The sequence below is a fragment of the Trichomycterus rosablanca genome, chromosome 9, assembly GCF_030014385.1.
Source record: "Trichomycterus rosablanca isolate fTriRos1 chromosome 9, fTriRos1.hap1, whole genome shotgun sequence".
NCBI lineage: Eukaryota > Metazoa > Chordata > Actinopteri > Siluriformes > Trichomycteridae > Trichomycterus > Trichomycterus rosablanca.
Genome location: NC_085996.1, coordinates 36,228,500 through 36,251,342, shown reverse-complemented (window position 1 = coordinate 36,251,342; position 22,843 = coordinate 36,228,500). Strand labels below are relative to the sequence as shown.

Below are 22,843 nucleotides of genomic sequence, written 5' to 3'. Positions count from 1 at the left end.
ACAATGTAGACTATCCTCTAACATACTGTTATACTCTTAGTGTAATATACATAATAATAGGCTTTTTAAAACAATGTGAAACAAATATTGACACATTTTTCTTGTAGTGTGCTGTAAGGACAGTTTTGTCCTAAAATGTGACGTATGGATGAGAAACATAAAACCTTGTTAGGTTACAACATGATTAAATATTGGGACCTCAATAATGACCCTTAATTCCAGTATTCCAAATACTAGACCAGTAACCAGTGAGCTTCCACTGCCCTATTGAAAAGCAATTCTACTGGCAGAACAATGTGATTTGCCACTGTGGATTCACAGACATACTGGAGGTATTTCCAGGCATTTTGAGGAGGAATGTTCTGCCTTCTGTGGTGAAGTTGAACCTTAGTGATAAATGGATTTTCAGCAAGACTATGATCCCAAACACACTTACAAGTAAATCAAAGCTTGGTTAAAAAACAGTCCTGAAATATCCTGGAGTGGCTTTTTCAGTTCCTAGATTTAAATCCCATAGAAAATATATTAAAAAAATAAAATAACTGCAGCACTAAAGCCATCAAACCTCAATGAGCTGGAAGATTTTGCAAGAGAAGAATGGACAAAGATTTCACAAGAGAAGCGTCAGAAGCTTGTCTGCACTTACCGATAAATAATAATGCACATGGACATTTATCAGGAGAAGGTGCTTTTCATTTAAACTTAAAATGATGTCTATACACATCACTATTTGCAACACGTGACAAAAAAGTAAACCAACAAGTCGATCGTTTAAAATGATTTAAAATCATATTTAATAAACAAAATTAGGATTACATATTCATGTTGTGAGGTGTTTTAATATTTTACTTGGCACAGTTAAAACAACTGTTTTAAAAGAAATAATTTGCTAGGGGTTCAACGATACACAAAATATATTGATGGGCTTAAGAAGTGGCTCAGTGATTTCATTTTTATACAGGGGAAAGCCCAGAGTAAAACGCCTCATAGCTAGATCAAACTGGCTCAACATCAGCACTATGTGTGATTATCACTGTGCTTAGATATTAGTACAAGCAGCTGAAGCAAAAAACTGCTGAATAAAACACCTGGTGCTAATCAATTTGTGATTTCCAGTATTATTATGCAGCTATCAGACCAACATTATTTTATAGATATACAGGTACTTGGTCTGATCATGTTTCAAATCCATATACAAAGCCTGCACCAAAAAGCTGCTTACACTCTGTAATGTAATGAAATTAAGCACTGTAGGATCGCTGCACACTTTCAGAAAAAAAGGAATCAATGGAAATAGACACCTTTAAAAATAAATAAAATAAAACAGAATTCTGTCCCAAACCAGGATCTTGTAGCATCTTTACTGGTGAGGTATAAAATGCTTGAGTTGACAGTGGTGTTTCTCAATATTTGTGACACTATTTGCACCTTTTATGGATGAGGCATAACAATAAACTAAAGAAAAGACATCACATTTAAAAATAAACTACTATTTGACATTTAAATAATGTAATAAAAGTATTGTAACAAACATCAACGTTCTTATAGATCCTCCACATGTAAACTATACAGACAATAATTAAAATATAGTCAAATAAAGTGGGACAAACGTCTTTTATGTCTGTTGCTGATTTTTTGTGGCTCACAACAATGTTGATGATGTACAAAACAGTTTTATTTAGTTTATTATAAAATGTTTAATTATTTTTGCATGATTTGTTTCTGTGATTACTTTAATGATCTATTAAGAAATGTGATTTATTTGCAATAAATGTAAAAGCAAGTCTGTCTGATGTTTAGCACAAATATAACAAGAAGTGATTACATTTATATGAATGTTAAAGAAAATTCCAGGAGGAACTGAAGATAAAACCTTGAAGGCACACTGACCTTGTTTGTATCTTTGGGAAAAATAAAACTGCTATACAACTAGAATGTCATTAAACACATCTACATCCTTTCACAATCATCATAACAGGAAGAATAATCTTAAATAATAAACCTAATAATTGCATACAATTGTTACAACCCTAAAAATGTCCAAATGCTCATGAATCAGTATAAAAGAAAAGTGGAATGTAAAAAGCAGCACCGGCCTTTCTGGAGGAACTGCGAACTTGAAAAGAAAAAGAGTACTCCTTCATACACACCCACACCCACACCCACACCCACACCCACCCACACGCCACTGGTATGTTGATGTGCTGCGGGCTCATGCGTTTGGGTTGCTCCTCATGAGACTAACATCTGCATCCACCATCTCCTTTACCAGCTCCTGTACAACATTATTACACACGGGTTTAATAAAAATAAATACATAAATAAACATCTATGTACAACAAAATATGACAAAGTATGACATTATCCACCGATGTATCCAAAAATCTTAAAATGTTCTACTCAGATTCAGTATCAGATAAATACATTATTAAATTACAATTTTAAATGTGTAAAAGCACACATATCTAAATACAATTCAAAGCTTTAATGCACTTTTTTTTAGATGAGATACAGTAGATAGATGCTTTATTAATTTTGATGGAAATGAAAGAAGATTAGTACAGAGTCGGTATTTCTAGTGGAGTCCGTAATAAATGCTTCTTTTGAAAGCAACTTTAGTTTTTTTAATATATATTTTGTTTATGCATTTTCTCCCCTTCTTTCTCTCAACTTTTTTTTAGTGCGTCCAATTTGCCGATTGCATCATGCTTTCTCTCCACCAGTGACGATCCCTGCTCTGATGTGAGGAGAACAAAGCTAACCCACACCCCCTCCGACACGTGGGCAGCAGCCGTATGCATTTTCTCACCTACACTTTTGACGAGTGCAATGCGGATCAGCACTGTGTACGGAGAGACACACCCTGACAGCACTCTTTTCCCCGTCTCTGTGCAGGCGCCATCAATCAGCCAGCAGAGGTCGTAGTTGCATCAGTCACGAAAAGTCCCTATCAGGCTTAATACCCCACCCCTATATGGACAACAGGCCAAGTAATCTTTGCATCTTCCTTTCTAGCTGTAATATAATGGGTGTGAACAAAAACAGCATATGACTTGGACTGGACTAAGAGTGGACAGAAATAGCCCAAAATGCAGCTTAATGTTTCAGTGATCAAATTACAATCACAAATACAGCTGCACAAGTGATTTCTCATTAGATAAGAAAACACTTTATTAATCCTTGGAGGGGAAATTATAGCATAATTAAAGTGCAACACAAAACAACAGAATGATATATTTTAATTTCATTTAATGTTTGACCACAGCTTTACCCTGGTCAGGGTTGCACTGGGTCCAGCTTTTGCAGAATTACTGGGAGCAATGCCATAACAGACCCTGAACAGGACATCAATCTATCGTGGGGTCTCAAACCCCTCAGCCCGACCAGCTCATAGCACTGTCAGAGATTTAAACCCTGAACCCCAGCGGTAGTGAGATAGTATAATTGTGGCTGTGTCACCGGAGCGCCTCAGTATAATATATACAGTACAGGCCAAAAGTTTGGACACACCTTCTCATTCCTGTGGTTTTTCTTAATTTTTTTTAAATTTTCTACATTGTAGATTAATACTAAAGACATCCAAACTATGAAGGAACACGTATGGAATTATGTAGTAAACAGAAAAGTGTTAAACAAACCAGAATATGTTTTATATTTTAGATTCTTCAAAGTAGCCATCTTTTGCTTTAATGACAGATTTGCACACTCTTTGAAATTTTCTCAACCAGCTTTATTAGGTTTCCACCTGGAATGGTTTTCAATGAATGTTTGTGCCTTGTCTAGAGTGAATTTTTGGAATTTGTTGCTTTTTTAATGTGTTTGAGACCATCAGTTGGGTTGTGCAGAGGTAGAGTTGGTAAAATATAAAACATATTCTGGTTTGTTTAACACTTTTTGGTTCACTACATAATTCTTCATAGTTTGGATGTCTTCAGTATTAATCTACAATGTAGAAAATAAAAATAATCAAGAAAAAACATTGAAGAGAAGGTGTGTCCAAACTTTTGGCTGGTGTGTCCAAACTTTTGGCCTGTACTGTACATAGATAAAAATATAAAGTATAAAAAATATAAAGTATAAAAATTAAACACTACACAAAACCAAATAAAATTGTGCAAACTGATGCACAGGACAAACAGATTAAACATAGCACTAATGATTGTGCAATAAGAAATATGCAATAGAAAGTTTAACTGACTGCCATTTAACAGCATGTCAGCTATAAATAAACTCCTAAAAACCCCTAAAATTTCATTACAGGGCGACTGGGTTTTCCAGAGGCCAGCGGATTCCTAAATTGCAGACGTATCAATTTTTTTATGTTTCAGGGGGAATAGTTTTAAAAGTCATGGCAGCAAATGTTAAACATAGACAAGCTGTATCAGCGACAAGGAACAGTGGTCGAAGATAAAAGCTGACAGGGATGGACGAGCCTTTACAGGTCAGCTGCACAAAACACAACCACAAAAACAACCTCAGAATTAAATAAGCATCTCTGTGACCCAGTCTTGACAGAAATCGTACATCATGAGCATTACAAACCTGGACTTGTTGTGTATAAGGAAACCAATATAGAGACACAGCTTGGTGTAAAGAGAACAAACCTGAACCCTGTACCATCTTCAGCAAGGTTCCAACATCTGGATTTGGTAGGAAAAGCCTTTAAACCACAGTGTCTGCTACTAACTGTTGGTACAGTAGAGGCTCCATAATAATGTATGGATGTATGTGGAAATCAACAGGTCCACTGATCAGATAACTGCAACAAATATCAGGGAATTTTACAGCACCTTGGTGCACCCTATGGTGCAAACACACTTTTCTAATGACGTCCCCATATTCCGGAAAAATAATGCCTCCTTACATACTGCTAACATGTTGCAAAAAACCACATGTGGCAGTTGTAGCCTAGCAGTTAAGGTACTGGGCTAGTAAACAGAATGTTGCTGGTTCAAACCCCACCACTGTTGGGCCGTGTTGGGTGGCCCTTTGTAAGCTAGTAAAATACATCGTCATAGCTTTCAGTTGTTTTGTACAAAATAATCGACTGGTTTGTGTTTTTACCTCAAATGTCACTTGTGGCTTCCAGCCGAGCATCTTCAGCGCTTTAGTACTGTCTCCCTGCAGGTAGTCCTAAACAAACAAACACACAGAGAAAGAAACATTAACTTCCAGCCTTTCATGACCTCCCTTGCTGCACAACCCCAAATTTTCTCTCTCTGTCTGCACCCCAAAACACACACACACACACACACACACGTCACACTTTTAAAGAGGTGAGGGGAAAAGCAGGTCACCAATCCAACAAGTCCCCCTCCTAACCCCTATGCCCCATGACTGAGCATGATGGATTATGGGAATCGAGTGGCCTAACTTTTCTCTCTTGGCCTCTCTCAATCATAGCGAGACAGAGCCAGAATGAGAAATGGCTTTTTAAAAGAGATTCTCAGGGTGCCAGGTTAAAGAGCCTGAGTCTTTATGGCTGATCTGATTACACTAAAGCACCAAGGAACCAGAACACAAACACATACACATTTACACCCTCTTAAAGGGGAAACATCATGTTTGGCTATTTTTTATATCTGGAAAGACACTTTCATGTCAAATATTGAACAATCAGCACTGTTTCTTTTATACAAATAAAGTGTGTTTATATGCACACTAATAACTGCATTAAGATCAGGTTTCAGGCAGTACTCTAATCTTCAAATGCTCATGTGGACAAGATACTTTAATCTTCAATCTGAACACCAGATTCTAATACAACATAAAAACAAGAAACCTAAATACCTGATACCTGAATTTGTACCAGATTATTCATCGTATGTAAAAGGCTATTCTGATCATTAATGATTTTAACCCACCTGCCTTTATCAGGCTGCATTTGAGCAAAGTTCTATGAACCCTCTATAAGGCACCGGAAACCATTTATAAAAAGTTAAATGTATTATTATTTTTTAGAGCTGGAAGGATAACGTTAAGACACAAAACAAACCCTTTAAAAATAAAGAACACATGATGGAATAATAATAATAATAATGAAATACTACTAAATAACAATGATTCTCTTGCTAACAGTTCAACAATTTATAACTTTTAAGCAGTAATTATCACCTTGTTAATAAAAAGTGTAAATAATTAACAGTTTTACTACATATACAGACAATACTAAAAGATTACAAAAATACTTTAATTTACAATAAAATGTGTTTGAATACAGAGAGTTTGTTGGAATGCAGTAGTGAACATGAGAACTTAATGTTAATGACAACAGTAAGTCAATTGCAAACTTTGATATAATGTTAAAAATTCAACTAAAAAATTACAAATTCCAAAACTGTTATAGTGAAGAGGCAAGTGTTTAGGATTCTGCTTGTTTGTTAAAGGGTTCTACAAAGTATCTCAGCATCAAACATTGAAAATGAGATTGACCACTGCTTAGGCAGTTGTAGCCTAGTGGTTAGAGTACTGGACTAATAATCGAAAGCCCGACCAATGCCAGGTTGCCACTGTTGGGCCCTTGAGCAAGGCCCTTAACCCTCAATTGCTAAGACAGTACACTGTCAAAATGCTGTAAGTTGCTTTGGATGAAAGCATCTGCTAAATGCGGAAAATGTAAATGTAAATACAAATGAACTCTAACAAATCCAGTGTATCCTGCTTAGCGTTGCACTGGGTCACTAAAAGTAAATGTAAACGTTTATGATCAAATTTTAGTCTAATATCAATAATCTTTATTCTGGACTTTATTCTGCTTGGGTAGTGCAGCACAGCGCCAGCCCACTACCATTGAGATTTGAAATTCGGGCAGTCAGCCATCCACACAGAAATGGTCTCTGAGGAGGTCTAGACATTGGGAGGGGCACTTGTCAGTGCTCTCAGTGCTGGTTCCCAGCCTGGATAAAATAAGGAGGGTTGCGTCAGGATGGGCATCTGGTGTAAAAACAGTACCAGATCAGGTATGCCGACCGGAATGATCAGCTGTGGCAAACCCTTAAAAATACAAGAGCTGGCAAAAAAAAACAAAACATAAATAATATTTATTCTGTCTGTGAATGTTTAAACCTACAGTTTAATTAATATTTAAATGATGTACATACTAATTTGTTAGGCCAAGTTAAGCAAAACAATAGATGCAGCTGATTTTAATATCAAATAAATAATTAGTTTTTAAGCACTAAAGTCATTCACTAGTGAAGGATCAAGTTTGTTCTTTAATCAACTGCCATGACTTTCATCTACTGATTAAAATACAAAATATATCAAGTACATACATCAGCTTATATCTATTATAGTTCTGATCCAGATAAAAGCCCAATATTAATCATAATTAAGATTTACTGACAGCTAAATTAATCTCAGCTGCTTTCACCTCCCACCAGGTTTAGCAGATATGTACAGAGAAGAAATTAACTCAATTAACTGCTCTAGTTAGCAAAAATTAAAACCTGGTTCATTTAGATCACCTAATGAATCTGAACAAGAGCATGTGTGTGAGTGAGAACAGAACTTAAGCTACATTACGGCATTTTAGCATTACAGTATGTTAACAGGAAACAATCCAAGTACCTGATTAGTGTGTGTGTGTGTGTTTGGAAAAACACACCATGAGCTGCTCTATAATTGTGTAATATGTTAATGATGTTAAAATCCCAAAATTATCTAATATGGGTCATTAAAATGTAGTTATTAAATGCACATGGTATAAATCTCAGTTGCCACATGTTCAATATACTGAATTTAAAAGTAATGATTGTTAAGATAAAGACAATTAAGAAATCTGGATAAACCTAAATGACAAGGCCGTTCAGTTAGTGTGAGCATCAGGTAAAAAATAACACCTGAATCGTCTAAAAGCATGTGAAAAGTTTGTCAAAAGTAAGTTGTCTTTTTAATAATGGTCCCATGAACAAACACTTTAGCATATTTGAAATGATTCATTTCCTTCAGCAAACTGTGCTCTTAGTGTGATGTTTGCAGGAACTGTAGAACCTTAAGCTCTCGAGTTCAGAGGTGCTATCGATCTGGCCGAGTGTCTTTACAGCCCTACTGGCTGTTCCTGAAGCAGGAAATGCCAGCGGGGGGTTTCTCCTTATTGTCGCTGCAGAAACGCGACCTCTGCTGTCTACACAAGTGATGAATGATTCACAGAAGGCAAAGCGAGATTCTAAATACGCCATACGGGTTACACTGAGAACCCATTGCTGCCGAATGAAAAGTGTCTGCTTAGGTGCTTTGTGTTTAATAAAGAAAAGAAAAGACCAATTGGGTAATTCCTAAGCCTTAATGTCCTTTTTTCCCTCAAGTGGTGCAGATAATTATGCTAGCCCACTACTGCTGGGATCCAGGGTTCGAATCCACTATTGGCTGGTCGGGCGCCTTCATACAGACATAATTTGCCTCTCTCTAAAAAGCCTGAAGTGAATTACATTTGTCATAGAATTACATTTATCTCATTCTCCAATGCAACTTTCTTTATTACTCACACACAAAGTTTCGAATGTTTGATGAAGGCATCAACCACTAAAGAGGGTCTAAGTCATTACATAAATATTTATAAAACTCCTAAAATAAGTAAAGAAACCAGTAGCAATTTGCACAAAATCTCTAAAACTGTGTTATTTTTAGGAAACGACGGGGTGCTTCCAAGTTTGCAGCGGAGAGTAAGAGTGCTCCATATCCGAGAAAACAACAGGAAGTCATGAATAAGGAATGGTAAAACACAGGATTAAAAGCGGGGTTTTAAATTGCCATTTATATTAAAACACACACACACACGTCCGGGGTGTGTGAGGGCCAGGAAGTCTGCCGCCCACCTTTCGAAGGCTTGGGAAATAAGGCTGTCCAGTGTTTGTGGGTTTGACCTCTGCCTGCACACACAAAGAAGTGGGCCAGCCGTGTGGGTGTGTGGAAGAAAGATACTCTCTGATGTTAAACACACTGTGTGGGAATTTTAGAGATGAAATGAAATTCTCCCAGACTCGCATGTAGTACTGTTAGAGGTATAGTCAGCAGTTCTGGGGGGAATAAGCTGATGCTAACTGTTTTGAAACCAAGAATCCAAGCAAATATAGCTTCAGAGTGTCCCGCAAAGTCATGTCCCAGTGGACAGAATGCCAGAAAGGGAATATAATTTCATCAAATATACAAAAAAAGTCTTCTGGATGAAATACCAATGATCAATGTGTTCATACCAGCGGAGATGCAAGTGGCAGAGGACATTTTTAACAAGCGCTCGCAGTTTACAGTTACGAAAAGCTATTTGTATGAAGAATCCATGGTTCTCATAAAACATTTAGGTACAGTGGTACCTTGTAATTCAACATCCCCTAAACTCAAAATCTTTGAAACTCAACACCCGCCGTCAGGAAATGTGTACCCTTAAACTCAACGTTTCCCTTAAACTCAACGTTTCCCTTAAACTCAACGTTTCCCTTAAACTCAACGTTTCCCTTAAACTCAACGTGTGTGCGACTGCTGCTTTGTTCAGCGCTCAGCTTGAGCGGTTCGGTAAAACGTCATCCAAGTGCGAATCCGAGACGAATCTGCATTTGTGTGGAATAACCATCAAATCCAGTCTGAAAGCTCCACATGTATCTGTGTTTATCTGGATTTTCCTCACTGTTTCACTTTTAAACTTGTTCTAGGTTCTGAGAAACTGTGAGAATCAGCTTTTCCAAGAGTCGAAAACACTTATTGTTAAAAAAGCTTAATGTGACTTAATGTATTAAAAGAAGGACATAGAAACACTAAACCTCTCTTAATTATTACTGCTCATAAGTTTACTCTACTGATTAAGTAGCATAAGGAAACAAAAAAAAAAGTTATTACTAGGTAATACTAGGTTTTCCAAACATCCTTATGGGAAAAAATACCTCCACACCTTTTAAACTCAACGCCAGTCCCAGAACCAACTTACGTTGAGTTTCAAGGTACCACTGTAGTTGTCAAGGTTCTTTGCGTGTTAATACAAATCTATCCACACAGAGGAAAAAAGAAGAAAAACTGTGTTGTCAATAGGGTCTCCAGGTCCTCTGTTTTCTACCCACAGGTCCAATTTTCAGCTAAGTTGACTGAATTAGGTCTGGACACACCACTATATTTAGGGGAAGAGTAAGGCTGTGTTACAGAGGGTTGAAGATAAAAGTATGTAAGGCAACCACTCCAACCATTCTTCCAGTTTTATTTAGTTACAAGTGAAATCTGTCAACTCTACTCACGAGTTACAATTTATCCCAAAAGTTTGTTTATTTGTTTATTAGGATTTTAACGTCATGTTTTACACTTTGGTTACATTCATGACAGGAACAGTAGTTACTCATTACACAAGAATTATCCGTTCACAAGGTTATATCAAACACAGTCATGGACAATTTTGTAACTCCAGTTCACCTCACTTGCACGTCTTTGAACTGTGGGAGGAAACCGGAGCATGCAGACACAGGGAGAACATGCAAACTCCACACAGAAAGGACCCAGACCGCCCCACCTGGGGATCGAACCCAGGACCATCTTGCTGTGAGGTGATAGTGCTCCCCACTGAGCCACAGTGCCACCCACAGCTATAAGGGTTGAAGATAAACGAGTGAGGCAACCAAGCCACTTTTCATCCAGTCTCAAGTCTGTGCAGGCCAGTGGAGGGAAGCCATACCAAGCCTGTCCACTCATAACTTTGTAGATCTCACTTTGTGCACAATCACAAACTGCTGTATAATAAGTGATGAAAATAAAAAAGGGTTTCCACATACGTCTGGCCATGTATGTGCTTTATGTAATGCTTACGAATGTTATGGTACCTTTTAAAGAAAGCACTAATAATAAGTAGTTTTCTCACAACTAATCGCTACTTTAACCTCACACTAGGAAACACAAACACAACTGGGGTTCTGTGTTCAATGCAGGATTCGATGCAGTCGTGTCAACAACACACTTATAGCCACGCAACTTACAGCCAACTTTCGCTAAAGGATTTTCCCAGCCATTATCGCGTTCAAGATTAGCGCTGGCCCGGCTAGACTAGTCAGATGAGAACATTAGCAAGATTAAATCCTTCTATATTTTCACCCTGCACTCTCGCCTGGGATGAAAAATGATCCAGAATGAAGAGAGGAAGAGAAAGAGAGAAAGAGAGAGAGAGTGTGCGACAGTGTGTAAGAGAGTGAGGAATGTGAGGTGTCAGGAGTTCAGGAGTTGAGAGAGAGCCAGAGTTAATTACTCAATCAAAATAACGAGCCCAGAGACGTGTCATTTAGAAAGGGCAGCCTGCAATTAACCTCCTCGGTCCCGCAGCTTTCTGCCCTCACTTTCACAGAAAACCACCAGTTTGCTTTCATCATGCCCACCAAATGTAGACAGATTTATCATTGTATGCAAATGTCATGTCTGCATTTAAACATATATGAGAACAAAAATTTTAATGCTGGCTTTAATTCTTTCTTGGAAGTTTCCCATTTAGCTGCACTGGTGCAAAATAAATAGACACCCAGGAAACTGATTTTGTATTAGTGTTTAGTTGTAAGTTTTAGGTAACTTCACCAGAATAGACAGCAAATGCTCCCATTATAGGGAGGGGGGATTCAAAATTAGGTCTGAAGCAAGCATAACAGAAATGTAATACAATGTTGCTGGACAGAGCAACAATTCATTACAGAAAATCACCAACTATATAGTCTATTGTGTTTGTTTGTTTGTTTGTTTATTAGGAATTTAATGTCATGTTTTACACTTTGGTTACATTCATGACAGGAACGGTAGTTACTCATTACACAAGATTCATCAGTTCACGAGGTTATATCAAACACAGTCATGGACAATTTAGTATCTCCAATTCACCTCACTTGCACGTCTTTGGACTGTGGGAGGAAACCGGAGCACCTGGAGGAAACCCACACAGACACGGGGAGAACATGCAAACTTCACACAGAATGGACCCGGACCTCCCCACCTGGGGATCGAACCCAGGACCATCTTGCTGTGAGGCGACAGTGCTACCCACTTAGCCACCGTGCCGCCTGTCCATTGTGTAATCATTCACTCAGTGACACCTGGGAGCAACTACAGGTGGCCAACACACCTACTGATATATTTTACGAAGTAGGAGAAAACCAGACTACTTAAAGGAAACCTCCAACGAGGAGTACAGGCCAGAGAGAGACACAAAAGTCAAGGACCCTGCATCACCTTGCTACCCCTTTTTCAATTTGAAAGAAAAGGAGGACAAACACATCCATCCAACAAAAATCTTAACCCATTATCACTCTCTCTTTTTCTTACTTTAATTTAATACTATTCACTATGCTAAATAAACAGATATGCACATTGAGTTAAGAGGTAAATACTTCTGTCCATATAGTGTACCTTAATGGTATTCCTTCTCATTAGTCTAAAAGCATGTTGTAAAATCATGTTGTAAAATCTAGTAATTATTAAAAATATCTGTGTGTTTGTGATACTTATCTTGTAAATATGATATTTTCAACACTGACTTGAACGCAGCATTTTCATACCCTATTACTATTGATATGTATTGATAAATATATACAGTTACTATAAACAGTTATTATAAAATAATATTGTTATTTGTTGTGGGCGCTGAGGTGGTGCAGTGGTAGAACACACTAGCACACTAGTGTTGGGATATGGGGTTTGAATCTCAGTGATGTTGTGGGCCAGTTTGGCGTATACACAGACATGATTGGCTATGTCTGAGAAACGAGGGTGGGGTGGCCAGGTACCAAGTCCAGATAAAATAAGAAGGGTTTCCCAGTGTCAAAATGTACCAAAGCAGGTAAGTGGACCAAAATGACCCATGCTGTAGTGACCCATGAGTACAGGAGCAGCCGAAAGAAAAATCGAAGGGTAATATTGTGAAATCACAACAAAACATGATTGTTAAAGCAATATGATCAAAGCATCCGTCCTATAAGAAAACAATGGCTGAAATGCACAGTCGAAGGATGGCAGGACTTGTTTACACTCTCCTGTGCATTACGTTATAGATACACTCCCATCTAAGATCTCTTCACGTCCTAACCAAAAACATGGTGAAACGTTTTCTTTTGCAAAAATGTGTAATGATGCCAAAGGGAGCGAAAGTAAATCCAGGAGCTGCTAAAACATGATTGGAGAAACATACATGTACAAAGGGGGTGAAGTTAGGAGCTGAATTGGCCACGTTTCTTCTGCCAAGGTAACGCCAGCATTGATTTCATACACTGGTGAACCGTTTAAATGAATAAATCAGTAAGTCTGGCCTGGCAATATTAGACGTTTGAGTATTAATTACCGGATTATAGATTAATCCAGATTATAGTTAAATCAGTCAGTTAAACCAATCACAAAGAGATGAAAAGATAAGACAGGCTGTGATCAAATCAACAAAAATAAAAACTATTAGTCTTAGATTCTGGAAGATGGGGCTTCATCTACGTGTGCATGGACAGAAGGTAAAATTAAGAAATGAACAAAAAGTAATGACAAAAAAGAAATGCATCATTACTACTTACGTCTCTCTTTCCTTCATATTTTGTCACATCTATTTTCGGTGCTGCTTAAACAATGTGAAAACAGACCCAAAAGTTTGCATTAAGCTTGCTGGGTACATTTTTATGGCTCTATTCTTTACATTTATAGTTTGTATGAACTCTTTCACATTTCACAAAACCACATTCTCTCCTTTTCCCCTCTCCCCTCCGTGGGGCCCAGGGTGGTTCCGCTCAGTCAAAGTCCTTCAGGAAATACCAGAGAGAAGGCCAGGGGAGAACTTACACTCTCTCCCCATTTATTTCCCTGCCTCAGCCTCCCTCCTTTCTCATTGCATAGCTCTTTAAGTCGCCTTCACTATTCATCTGTCATCGTCTCTCCGTCTCCGAGTCTCTCTCACTGTCTCGCAGACTTGTCTCTATCCTCCAGGTTCAGGATCGTGCTGTAACCCGGGGCACGTTCCATCTGAAAAGCCTCAGCGCTAAAGCAGACTGACGTGGACAAGTGTTTAAGAGAAGCGCCGAAAGCTATAGGCAAACGAGACGCTAAGAAACACAGTAGCAACGGTATGTACACGTATGTCGCTTGTGAACGGCACGCTCGCAGCTCTGCAGCTCGCAGAAGTGCGGTAAATAAAAATAAAAGTGAACTCGATATATATACGGTCACCTCGAGGAAAGGCTGGGCATCAGAAACGTGCTTTACTGCACGTTTGAGATCTGCCTGGCACCCGGCCAGACACTTTACGACATCGTTCGCACTCAGATTTAATGGCTCTGACCTATTACACTGATGTCATCATAAATCTGTCGTATATGGTCAGATCTGGAGTCACACACGGTACAGAAACTTCACTGCTCGTATAAACTCACAAAAAACGCACAAGCTGCAGAAACTCGGCTCAGAGTTGCATACAGTCCCACATAGCCAGCCAAATATGAAAAACATTAATCACCATAACGTCTGGGACTAGGGCGACATCGATATCCATACAGTCTAGACAAACAGTAATACTCAGACTGTCATAGACCCAAGAAGCTGCTCATTACAGTATTGATTTATTAATTAATCAAATGTATTAATTACACAGAACCTATATTATAAGAAATAGCACCATGGTTAAGGTGCTGGACTAGTAATCGCTGGGTCAAGCCTCTTCACTGACAGGTGCTTAGCTTTCAATTGCTTGGCTGTAGTCAGTCTGTAAACCGCTTCAGATAAAAGTGTCTAAATGTACTAAATGCTTTAAATGTAATGGGATGTACAGGCAACACTTTTTATTAAATGGTACATGAGTAAAGGCATAGTCTTCTGATTCCAATATATACATTTTATTATTAATCAATTTTATCATCAGTATCATGTCTCTTTAATTAAGTATCATGACAGTTCCAGAGCTGGAAACACTGAAATGTGTGTGTTCAAGGCAAGAATACACCCTGGACAGAGCAAAATTCATTACAGGAAATTACCAACTATATAGTCTATTGTGTAATCATTCACTCAGTGACACCTGGGAGCAACTGAGAGTGGCCAACACACCTCCTGACATATTTTAGGAGGTGGGAGAAGACTACTTAAAGAAAGAAGACTACTTAAAGAAAACCTCCTTTAAGAGGAGTACAGGCCACAAACAGTGACCGAAGGCAAGGCAAGGTTTGTCCTCCTTTTCTTTTAGATTGAAAGAGGGGTAGCAAAATGATACATTCATCCACCAGTGATCCCAACCCATAATCACTGTCTCTTTATCTAACTGCAGCTAATGGGCAGATCTACACACTTGGAGGAGAGCTTGGAGGTTTTGCAGACCCCAAAGTTGGCCTTATGATTTCATTACCAGTTCTAAGAACTATTCCATACACATAAACACATGTATATACTGTGTCAGAGTTGGCAGTAATACATATGCTCATACCCAAAAACTCAGCTTTGTGTGGAGCACCAGGATTTGTAACCAGAAAAGAAAAACACGTGTGAATCTCTACTAACCTGTATATTAAATGCTCTCCCCATATGTACAATAATTCAGGTGATCCAGCCATGTAGTGACTGAAATGTGTTATTGAGAATCACTCAAAAAAAAAGGGAAGATGTTCAATCGTTCTGTATTTTGAGTCAAAGTACAATACAAACTATTTTACACTGTCAAACTTTTATTTACAGCCTCTTGTTAAACTCACTTTTTGTACACCTTAGGACATTTATTGCTTAATATTCACCTGTGTCTCACTGAAGAACGTCAAGAACCTTGTTTACTCAAGCAAAGTTACTAACTAATCCGTCTTTAATACCACCAGCTATATTCTAATCCCTAATAATCCTTAAGATTTAAGACATACCCACAAACATGCGATGAGGTGATGGGGCTTTAATTCCTTGCTTTTTATTACACGTGTCAGTCTGAGATTGTTTTCATTAACACATGCTTTAGGCTTCTGTAACAGACTTTAAATGCTTAAAAAAGACTAGAGGCTTATGAAAGTACTAAAAGAAAAAGAAAGAAACAGGGACTTCCTTAAGACTGTCTGGCACTGAACAATAATAATAAAAAGCTTTTGGCTGTCTGTAGTCCTGTTTTCCCAAAATGCCTAATAAAATTCCTTTAAATCAGTGCATAAGTACATAAAACGGACGTATGAATTTAAACTGGTTTAAGAATACCCGAGTGCACACTGTGTAGTTCAGCAAGATGTTTTCAGCTGTGTTCAGCATTAGTCTAAAGAAAACATTACCAACAGCACCAGTTTACAAGCAGGAAATATTCAACGACACAACCAGAAGAAGTGAAGGAAACATTCTGGTGCACTGGAGAAAATCACTGGCCAAAGGAATCGGCTCCAACCTTAAGCAAAAGTTTATAGCAGCACTAGACCACCTCGAGGAAACGTTTCCCATAATACCAACAGTATCAGGCCTAGTGGAGGGGAAGGTCTCCCAAACTACTAAACTGAACACCGTTATTTTGTACATATTAGTATACAACATATTATCCACTTAAGTTATGGTTAATAAGCACCACAGAAACAGAAGTAGCAGAAGCTGATCACAAGGAAACATTTAACACCACTGTCTTCACAACAAGAGATTTTGCGACAATATCAAAGAAAATATTAAACACCAACAGAACCAGTAAAATGTTAATGCAAACATGTAATAACATTAAGCTAAACTAAAAACTTAACCACAATATCAGATTCTACTTAAAGGAAACTAATACCACCAGGTCCAGTGATTAATAAATCTTAACTGAAATCCCATATGTTTATTTTGTTCTTCCTCCATTTCCTCGGCTGCTCGAGATCCGCATTATTGATTTGGCACAGTGTTTACCCCGGATGCCCTTCCTGAAACAACCCTCCCTATTTATCCGGGCTTGGGAACGGCACTACAATGCACTGGTTTATACATCCTAGTGACAAGGTACCTATAGGATGGGGAGAACATGCAAACTCCGCACATAAAGAACCCGGACCGCCCCACCTGGGGATCGAACCCAGGACCTACCCACTTTATTCTGTTCTTCCTCTCCTATATATAATGTCAAAAGCCTATTGGTGAAAGGTGCAATAAAGGTCAAACTTTTATTAATATTATTATTATTACAATGCCCAGAAGCCCTAGTGTTGGTGTGACCCAAACCAGCAACCTTTCAATCAATAATCCAGGACCTTACCCTCTGAGCTATCACTGCCCATAAAAGCACCAGCGCATCCTTTCGAGAGCTGTGGGAATCCTGCAATGACTCAAGTACTTGTGACTGAAACGCAGCATTTAATCATTTCCTCCAGTGGCAGATACTTCCAGGTCTAGTGAACATGAAGAAGAACAGTCTCTTTCCTAACTGCACGGTCAAAGGTCAAACGCTTTTCCTTCTCACTTTTCCTTTCTCATGACAGATAAGCTGCACTGCTTTTTCAATTGTGTGTGTCTGTGTGTGTGTTTAGTCAGACAGGGTGCTCGAGGGTTTGAATCTCAGCAGTGCTACCGGTTGGCAGGCGTGAATGGCTACGGAAATATTTTTGCCTTGCCTGGAAGAACCAGACCCACCACGATCCTGACAAGGATAAAGCTGTTTACAAAAATACACTGAAATATGAAGTCAATCAACAACCATTTAATAAATCTGAATTATTTTTAAGTCACTGACCACTCTTCTACACATGCGCATACACACACACACATGTATTTGTGAAGGCAAAGCTTCCTAGACTGTGTGCTGTAGGCAGCCTGCATCACATTGAGGTACGGCCTTTATGTTTATGCTACAGATCTGTTATTCCTATATGATTTTCTGTGTGTGCAGCCTGTGACGGCGCCTTTTGTGACCTACCGTGACCCGGCTAATAAAAAAAGCTGGCAACCACAGAGATAAGACAGAATGATGTTGCACAAAAGGCAGTGATGAGAAAATCACTGGTTAAAAACTCACCACTTCAGTGGGACGGTAGTATTTGGGGTCCACTCTGACGTGGATGACTCCTGTCTCCTGACACCTACCGACCTCCTTCTCATCCTTCCCTTCCCACCTGTAGAAGACAAACAAATAGTGTACATTTAATATACACAGAGACACAAGCGTATATCAGCTGCAGTAGGGGGCAAAAGTATGAGAACACTAGTAAAAATGCTTCTGTTCATATTTTCTGACTTTAATTCATAATAAATCTCCAACTGTACAACTTTCCAACAACTAATTAACCTACGAGTTGTCTTAAGAGTCAAAAATGACTCACAAACAGGATTATTAGCAAAGATCCTCTTAATCTTATTTAAGCCTAAGATTTGCCTTTTTATAATGCAAAATAGAACTGGGTTTTAAAATGTCATCAAGCTGCCTTCTTTTGGGAATTTAGTGAAGGCAGGTCATTTCTGACCCTAAGGAAAAGAGGAGTATTAAAATGTTAAGACTACACAAGGAAAAAAGACAGTGTAAATGTAAGAAGATCAAGAAGTACTGACTGTTATGAACTTTCCTTTAAACTAAACTGACCTAAATCCCTTTGAGCATTAATGGGAGCATTTAAATACAGAGAAACAGAGAAAGCGAGAAAGCCAAATATTCAGTAACACTAGATCCTCTTTTGAATACTGTAAAATCATGCTGGGATAACATGGATCATCAAATTTTACTCCAACTTCTTTTATTTATTTGTTTATTAGGATTTTAATGTCATGTTTTACACTTTGGTTACATTCATGACAGGAACGGTAGTTACTCATTACACAAGATTCATCAGTTCACAAGTCTATAATGTCAATCACAGTCATGGACAATTTAGTGTCTCCAATTTACCTCACTTGCATGTCTTCGGACTGTGGGAGGAAACCGGAGCACCCAGAGTAAACCCACACAGACACGGGAAGAACATACAAACTCCACACAGAAAGGACTGAGACCGCCCCACCTGGGGATCGAACCCAGGACCTTCTTGCTGTGAGGAGACAGTGCTACCCACTTAGCCACCGTGTATATTCATATACATCTTTTAAACCTTTTACTCAAAAGTTATTATTCAGATATTTTACTTATTCAGACTAAAAGATTTATAAAACTTAAGAAAAATGCCAAATAGAAACATTGTTATTAGTGTAGGGGTCTAATAACTGACTGTAGCTCATGTTTTGCTATGCACAATTTCAACAATTTAGCCTATACATCAGTAAAATGGTACCTCTAAAGCACCCCTGCTAATTAAATAACTAGTTTTATATTTATTATTTTATTTTAATAGTTTAATAAACAGGGACAATACAAATAAACAATGTTACATAAAATGCACCAGATGTATTGTATAAAAGGCTTCTAGCATAAGCTAATTTGCAGCCCCAGTCACTGGTTAGGCTTTTATAACAAAATAGTACAAAATGTAAATACATAAAATACATAAAACAACATACTCATTTGAGTGATTACATTTGTGATGAGTCCATCTTTATATCTGTTTATCAACCAATACTTACAGTGTTCACAAGTTTGTTTCTGTTTAAACCATTGCTTTACCTTTATATTAAAAACTTTCAATTCGTTTTGGGTTTTGATTTCTGAAGGTAATAAATTCCATAATCGTACACCTTTAACTGTAAAAGATCAATGACCAAAAGTTGTTCTATACACCGGCATTATACAGTTGCCACTTACTTCTCCCCTGGCTGTCACTCCACTGTTTTCCTGCTTTGTAATGAACTGGCACAATATTTTTGTTGCAAGATTATTTACGCACTTAAAGACGAGCTTTAGGATAGAGAATTTTATAAAATCATCAGAACTCAGCAAGTTGTATCTTTCTCGAATTTCGCAATGATGCCATCTCACTGATTTCCGATCCATCCAGGACAGTGGTAGCCTAGTGGGTAGAGCTTTGGGCTATCAACCGGAAGATTGGCGGTTCAAATCCAGGTCCTTGAGCATGGCCCTTAACCCTGTCTGCTCCAGGGGCGCCGTACGATGACTGACCCAGCGCTCTGACCCCAACAACTACTCATTGTACTGTACAACTGTATATGTATATATGACATATAAAGGATATCTTCTGTCTTCTTCTTATGAATTCCGATCCATTACTTTTAACGCCTGTTTGTATAATGACATTACAGGTTTGATTGTTGTTTGAGAAGCTTGACCCCATACAGTTCCACAATATGACATGCAATAAAGCATAACATGCACATACATCTTTGCAGCCTTGAGTGAAATGCAAGGTCATCATTCAAAAGCTGTTTAAGTTAGTTTTAATAGTTTTGGACAATTTCTTTACGTGAGTATCAAATTTTAATTGGGAGTCACTCCTAAATATTTAAACTCACTAACTTTCTCAATTTCCTTTCCTTTTGATCATTCTCAGTAGCGCACGGACACCCTGGTTAAATGATAATGTTGTTTCTGGAACAACCAAATGATCCAGTTTAAAGACTGATGGGTAAAACAGTATTTACAGCATAAACTGTGCAAGTCGAGGGTTGTGAATACTTACTGAATCCGCAGTACATATTAGATGTATGCTTGTGTACTCACACTATAGTCTTTCCCACGTGTTTGAAAGCTCTCTCCACGAACTCCCTCACGCTGTGCACCTCTCCCGTCGCTATAACGAAATCCTCCGGCTCCTTCTGCTGCAGCATCAGCCACATGGCCTGAAAGTAAGAGAATAACACCTTAAATATAATATGCCCTTTTCACTTAGCATTGCTAGTTACTATTACATTGTAAGGATTTGCTTTAGTGCTTCACAGCACAACAGGCCAGCTAAATGGAAATGGGGGAGAGCACTTAGTGCTATAATCTAATATATATAAGCTAAAACAAGGCCCACAAAGAGGCTTTTAGGAGGAAAAATGTGTATCAAATTATTTCAATGTATCAAAAAAGTCTAAGCTTCAAATCATCTACAAAACATCAAGAAGGAAGAGAAATTAAGCAACAAACTTATTAAACATCAATCCTGACAAACATGACGAATGATTTAGGGAATAGAACAGCGGAGGAAAAGTGTGTGTGTGTGTATGTGACACAGCAGCGCTGCTGGAGTTTTTAAATACTGTGTCCACTCACTGTCCACTCTATTAGACACTCCTACCTAGTTGGTCCACCTTGTAGATGTAAAGTCAGAGACGATCGCTCATCTATTGCTGCTGTTTGAGTTGGTCATCTTCCAGACCTTCATCAGTGGTCACAGGACGCTGCCCACAGGGCGCTGGTGGCTGGATATATTTTTGGTCGGTGGACTATTCTCAGTCCAGCAGTGACAGTGAGATGTTTAAAAACTCCAGCAGCACTGCTGTGTCTTATCCACTCATACCAGCACAACACACACTAACACACCACCACCATGTCAGTGTCACTGCAGTGCTGAGAATGATCCACCACCTAAATAATACCTGCTCTGTGGTGGTCTTGTGGTGGTCCTATATGGTCAGGGAAGTCAATAAAATGAACAATGTGTGTAGAAACAGGGAGGTGGTTTTAATGTAATGGCTGCTCGGTGTATACACACGCTATGAATCACATATTTTGGAATCTTGTATCCTGTTACTGCTTGTACCTGAACAAAGCAAGACAAAACTGCAGAGCTACATACAGTACAATGTGAGGTATTTAGCAGAGCTAACATGCTAGTGGTCAGAAAATTGTCTTTTTAAAACAATTATTTAACAAGGCGAGAAACATCCCTGAGTTCACACACACCAGTTCTTAAGAGAATTATTATAGTAAGATCTCTGGTGCATTCATGTGGTCCTACACACTCTCCAACACACACACACCCATCCCAGAAATGACGTCCATAACATATCCTCCTGGGATAGAAATTGTGGGAATGAAAACAGGAGTTTCCAGGTCAGAACATCACCACACACAGATACACACTATCATTAGGAAGGAGACCAAAAGATCTAAAAGGCAAAAGAGGGTTGGATAAATGGGCTGAAAAGATGAGTCTGCCTCAGAGGAATTGGTCAGCATCAGCAGATCACGCTCCAACTCTCCCAAGCGCACACACCCGCTATTAAACCACACTGTATGTGATGGTGTGGTGGACTGAAGGCTCGTAGCTAAAGCCAGTTGGCTCGGTGGCAGACGCTTAACTCGTCCCCCCCCCGGAGTCGGTCAAGGGATAAAGAGTCCATCAGCACGTTTCGTCTGTTGCAGTGGGAGGCCGGGCAGATCACCACTGAGCCTCAACGTTTACTCACACTCATAATTTACCCCGGCTTCACTCATATGCTCCATTCATCAGCTGCAAATGAGGCACCAGACATACGCATGGGAGGCAAGAGGGAAAGATACGGACGGGGGAGGAGATTAGAAATGAGGGTAGGAGGAGGAATAGAGGGAGGAAAAGTTAGAGAGGGGTCACCTGAAAATAGAAAGTTTACTATAAATCTGCTGTCCGAAATCTGCAGATCTTAACTCATGGTAAATGTGTGAGAACAGAGAGCTGAAGACCTTTTTAGTCTGTAAGGAAATCATTTATATTCTTTGATCTTATTTTAGTTGTAAACCACAGATCTTGTTCTCACGCCCTTGGATACACAGTCTTTTACTGTGAATATGAGAGAAAATCAAGAACGTGAAATATACTGTATATACGTATAAGGGCTGTCACACAATTACAATTTTAAATCGCGATTAAAGAACCAAAAATAACTAACCAAAATTTGAATAGTTATGCACATTTTTATTGCAAGAACATGTTTACCAATATAAACAATTAATAAAATTATGATAAAATTATTAAATCTAAATTATCTTTAGAAAGCCAGCCAATGCCTTTATAGAGTTGTTAACAGCTACCCATCTTTCAGCTGTTCACATCATCTGGCAAAAGTGAGGATCTTTTCCTGTTCGTAACCCTGCCACTGAAAA

At 38.6% G+C, this 22,843-nt stretch overlaps 1 protein-coding gene across 1 annotated transcript in view; it reads right to left on the bottom strand.

Annotated features, from left to right (window-relative positions):
* Nucleotides 1-767: 767 nt before the first annotated feature.
* The window catches only part of gmds (GDP-mannose 4,6-dehydratase), a 103,419-nt gene continuing 81,343 nt past the window's right edge, over nt 768-22,843 (bottom strand). The window contains exons 8-11 of the mRNA XM_063001430.1: nt 20,495-20,613; nt 17,912-18,008; nt 5,065-5,133; nt 768-2,275 (exon numbers count right to left, since the gene is read on the bottom strand). Coding sequence (XP_062857500.1) covers nt 2,213-2,275; nt 5,065-5,133; nt 17,912-18,008; nt 20,495-20,613 — 348 coding nt within the window. The 3' untranslated portion in view covers nt 768-2,212. The remainder of the gene's footprint in view (nt 2,276-5,064; nt 5,134-17,911; nt 18,009-20,494; nt 20,614-22,843) is intronic.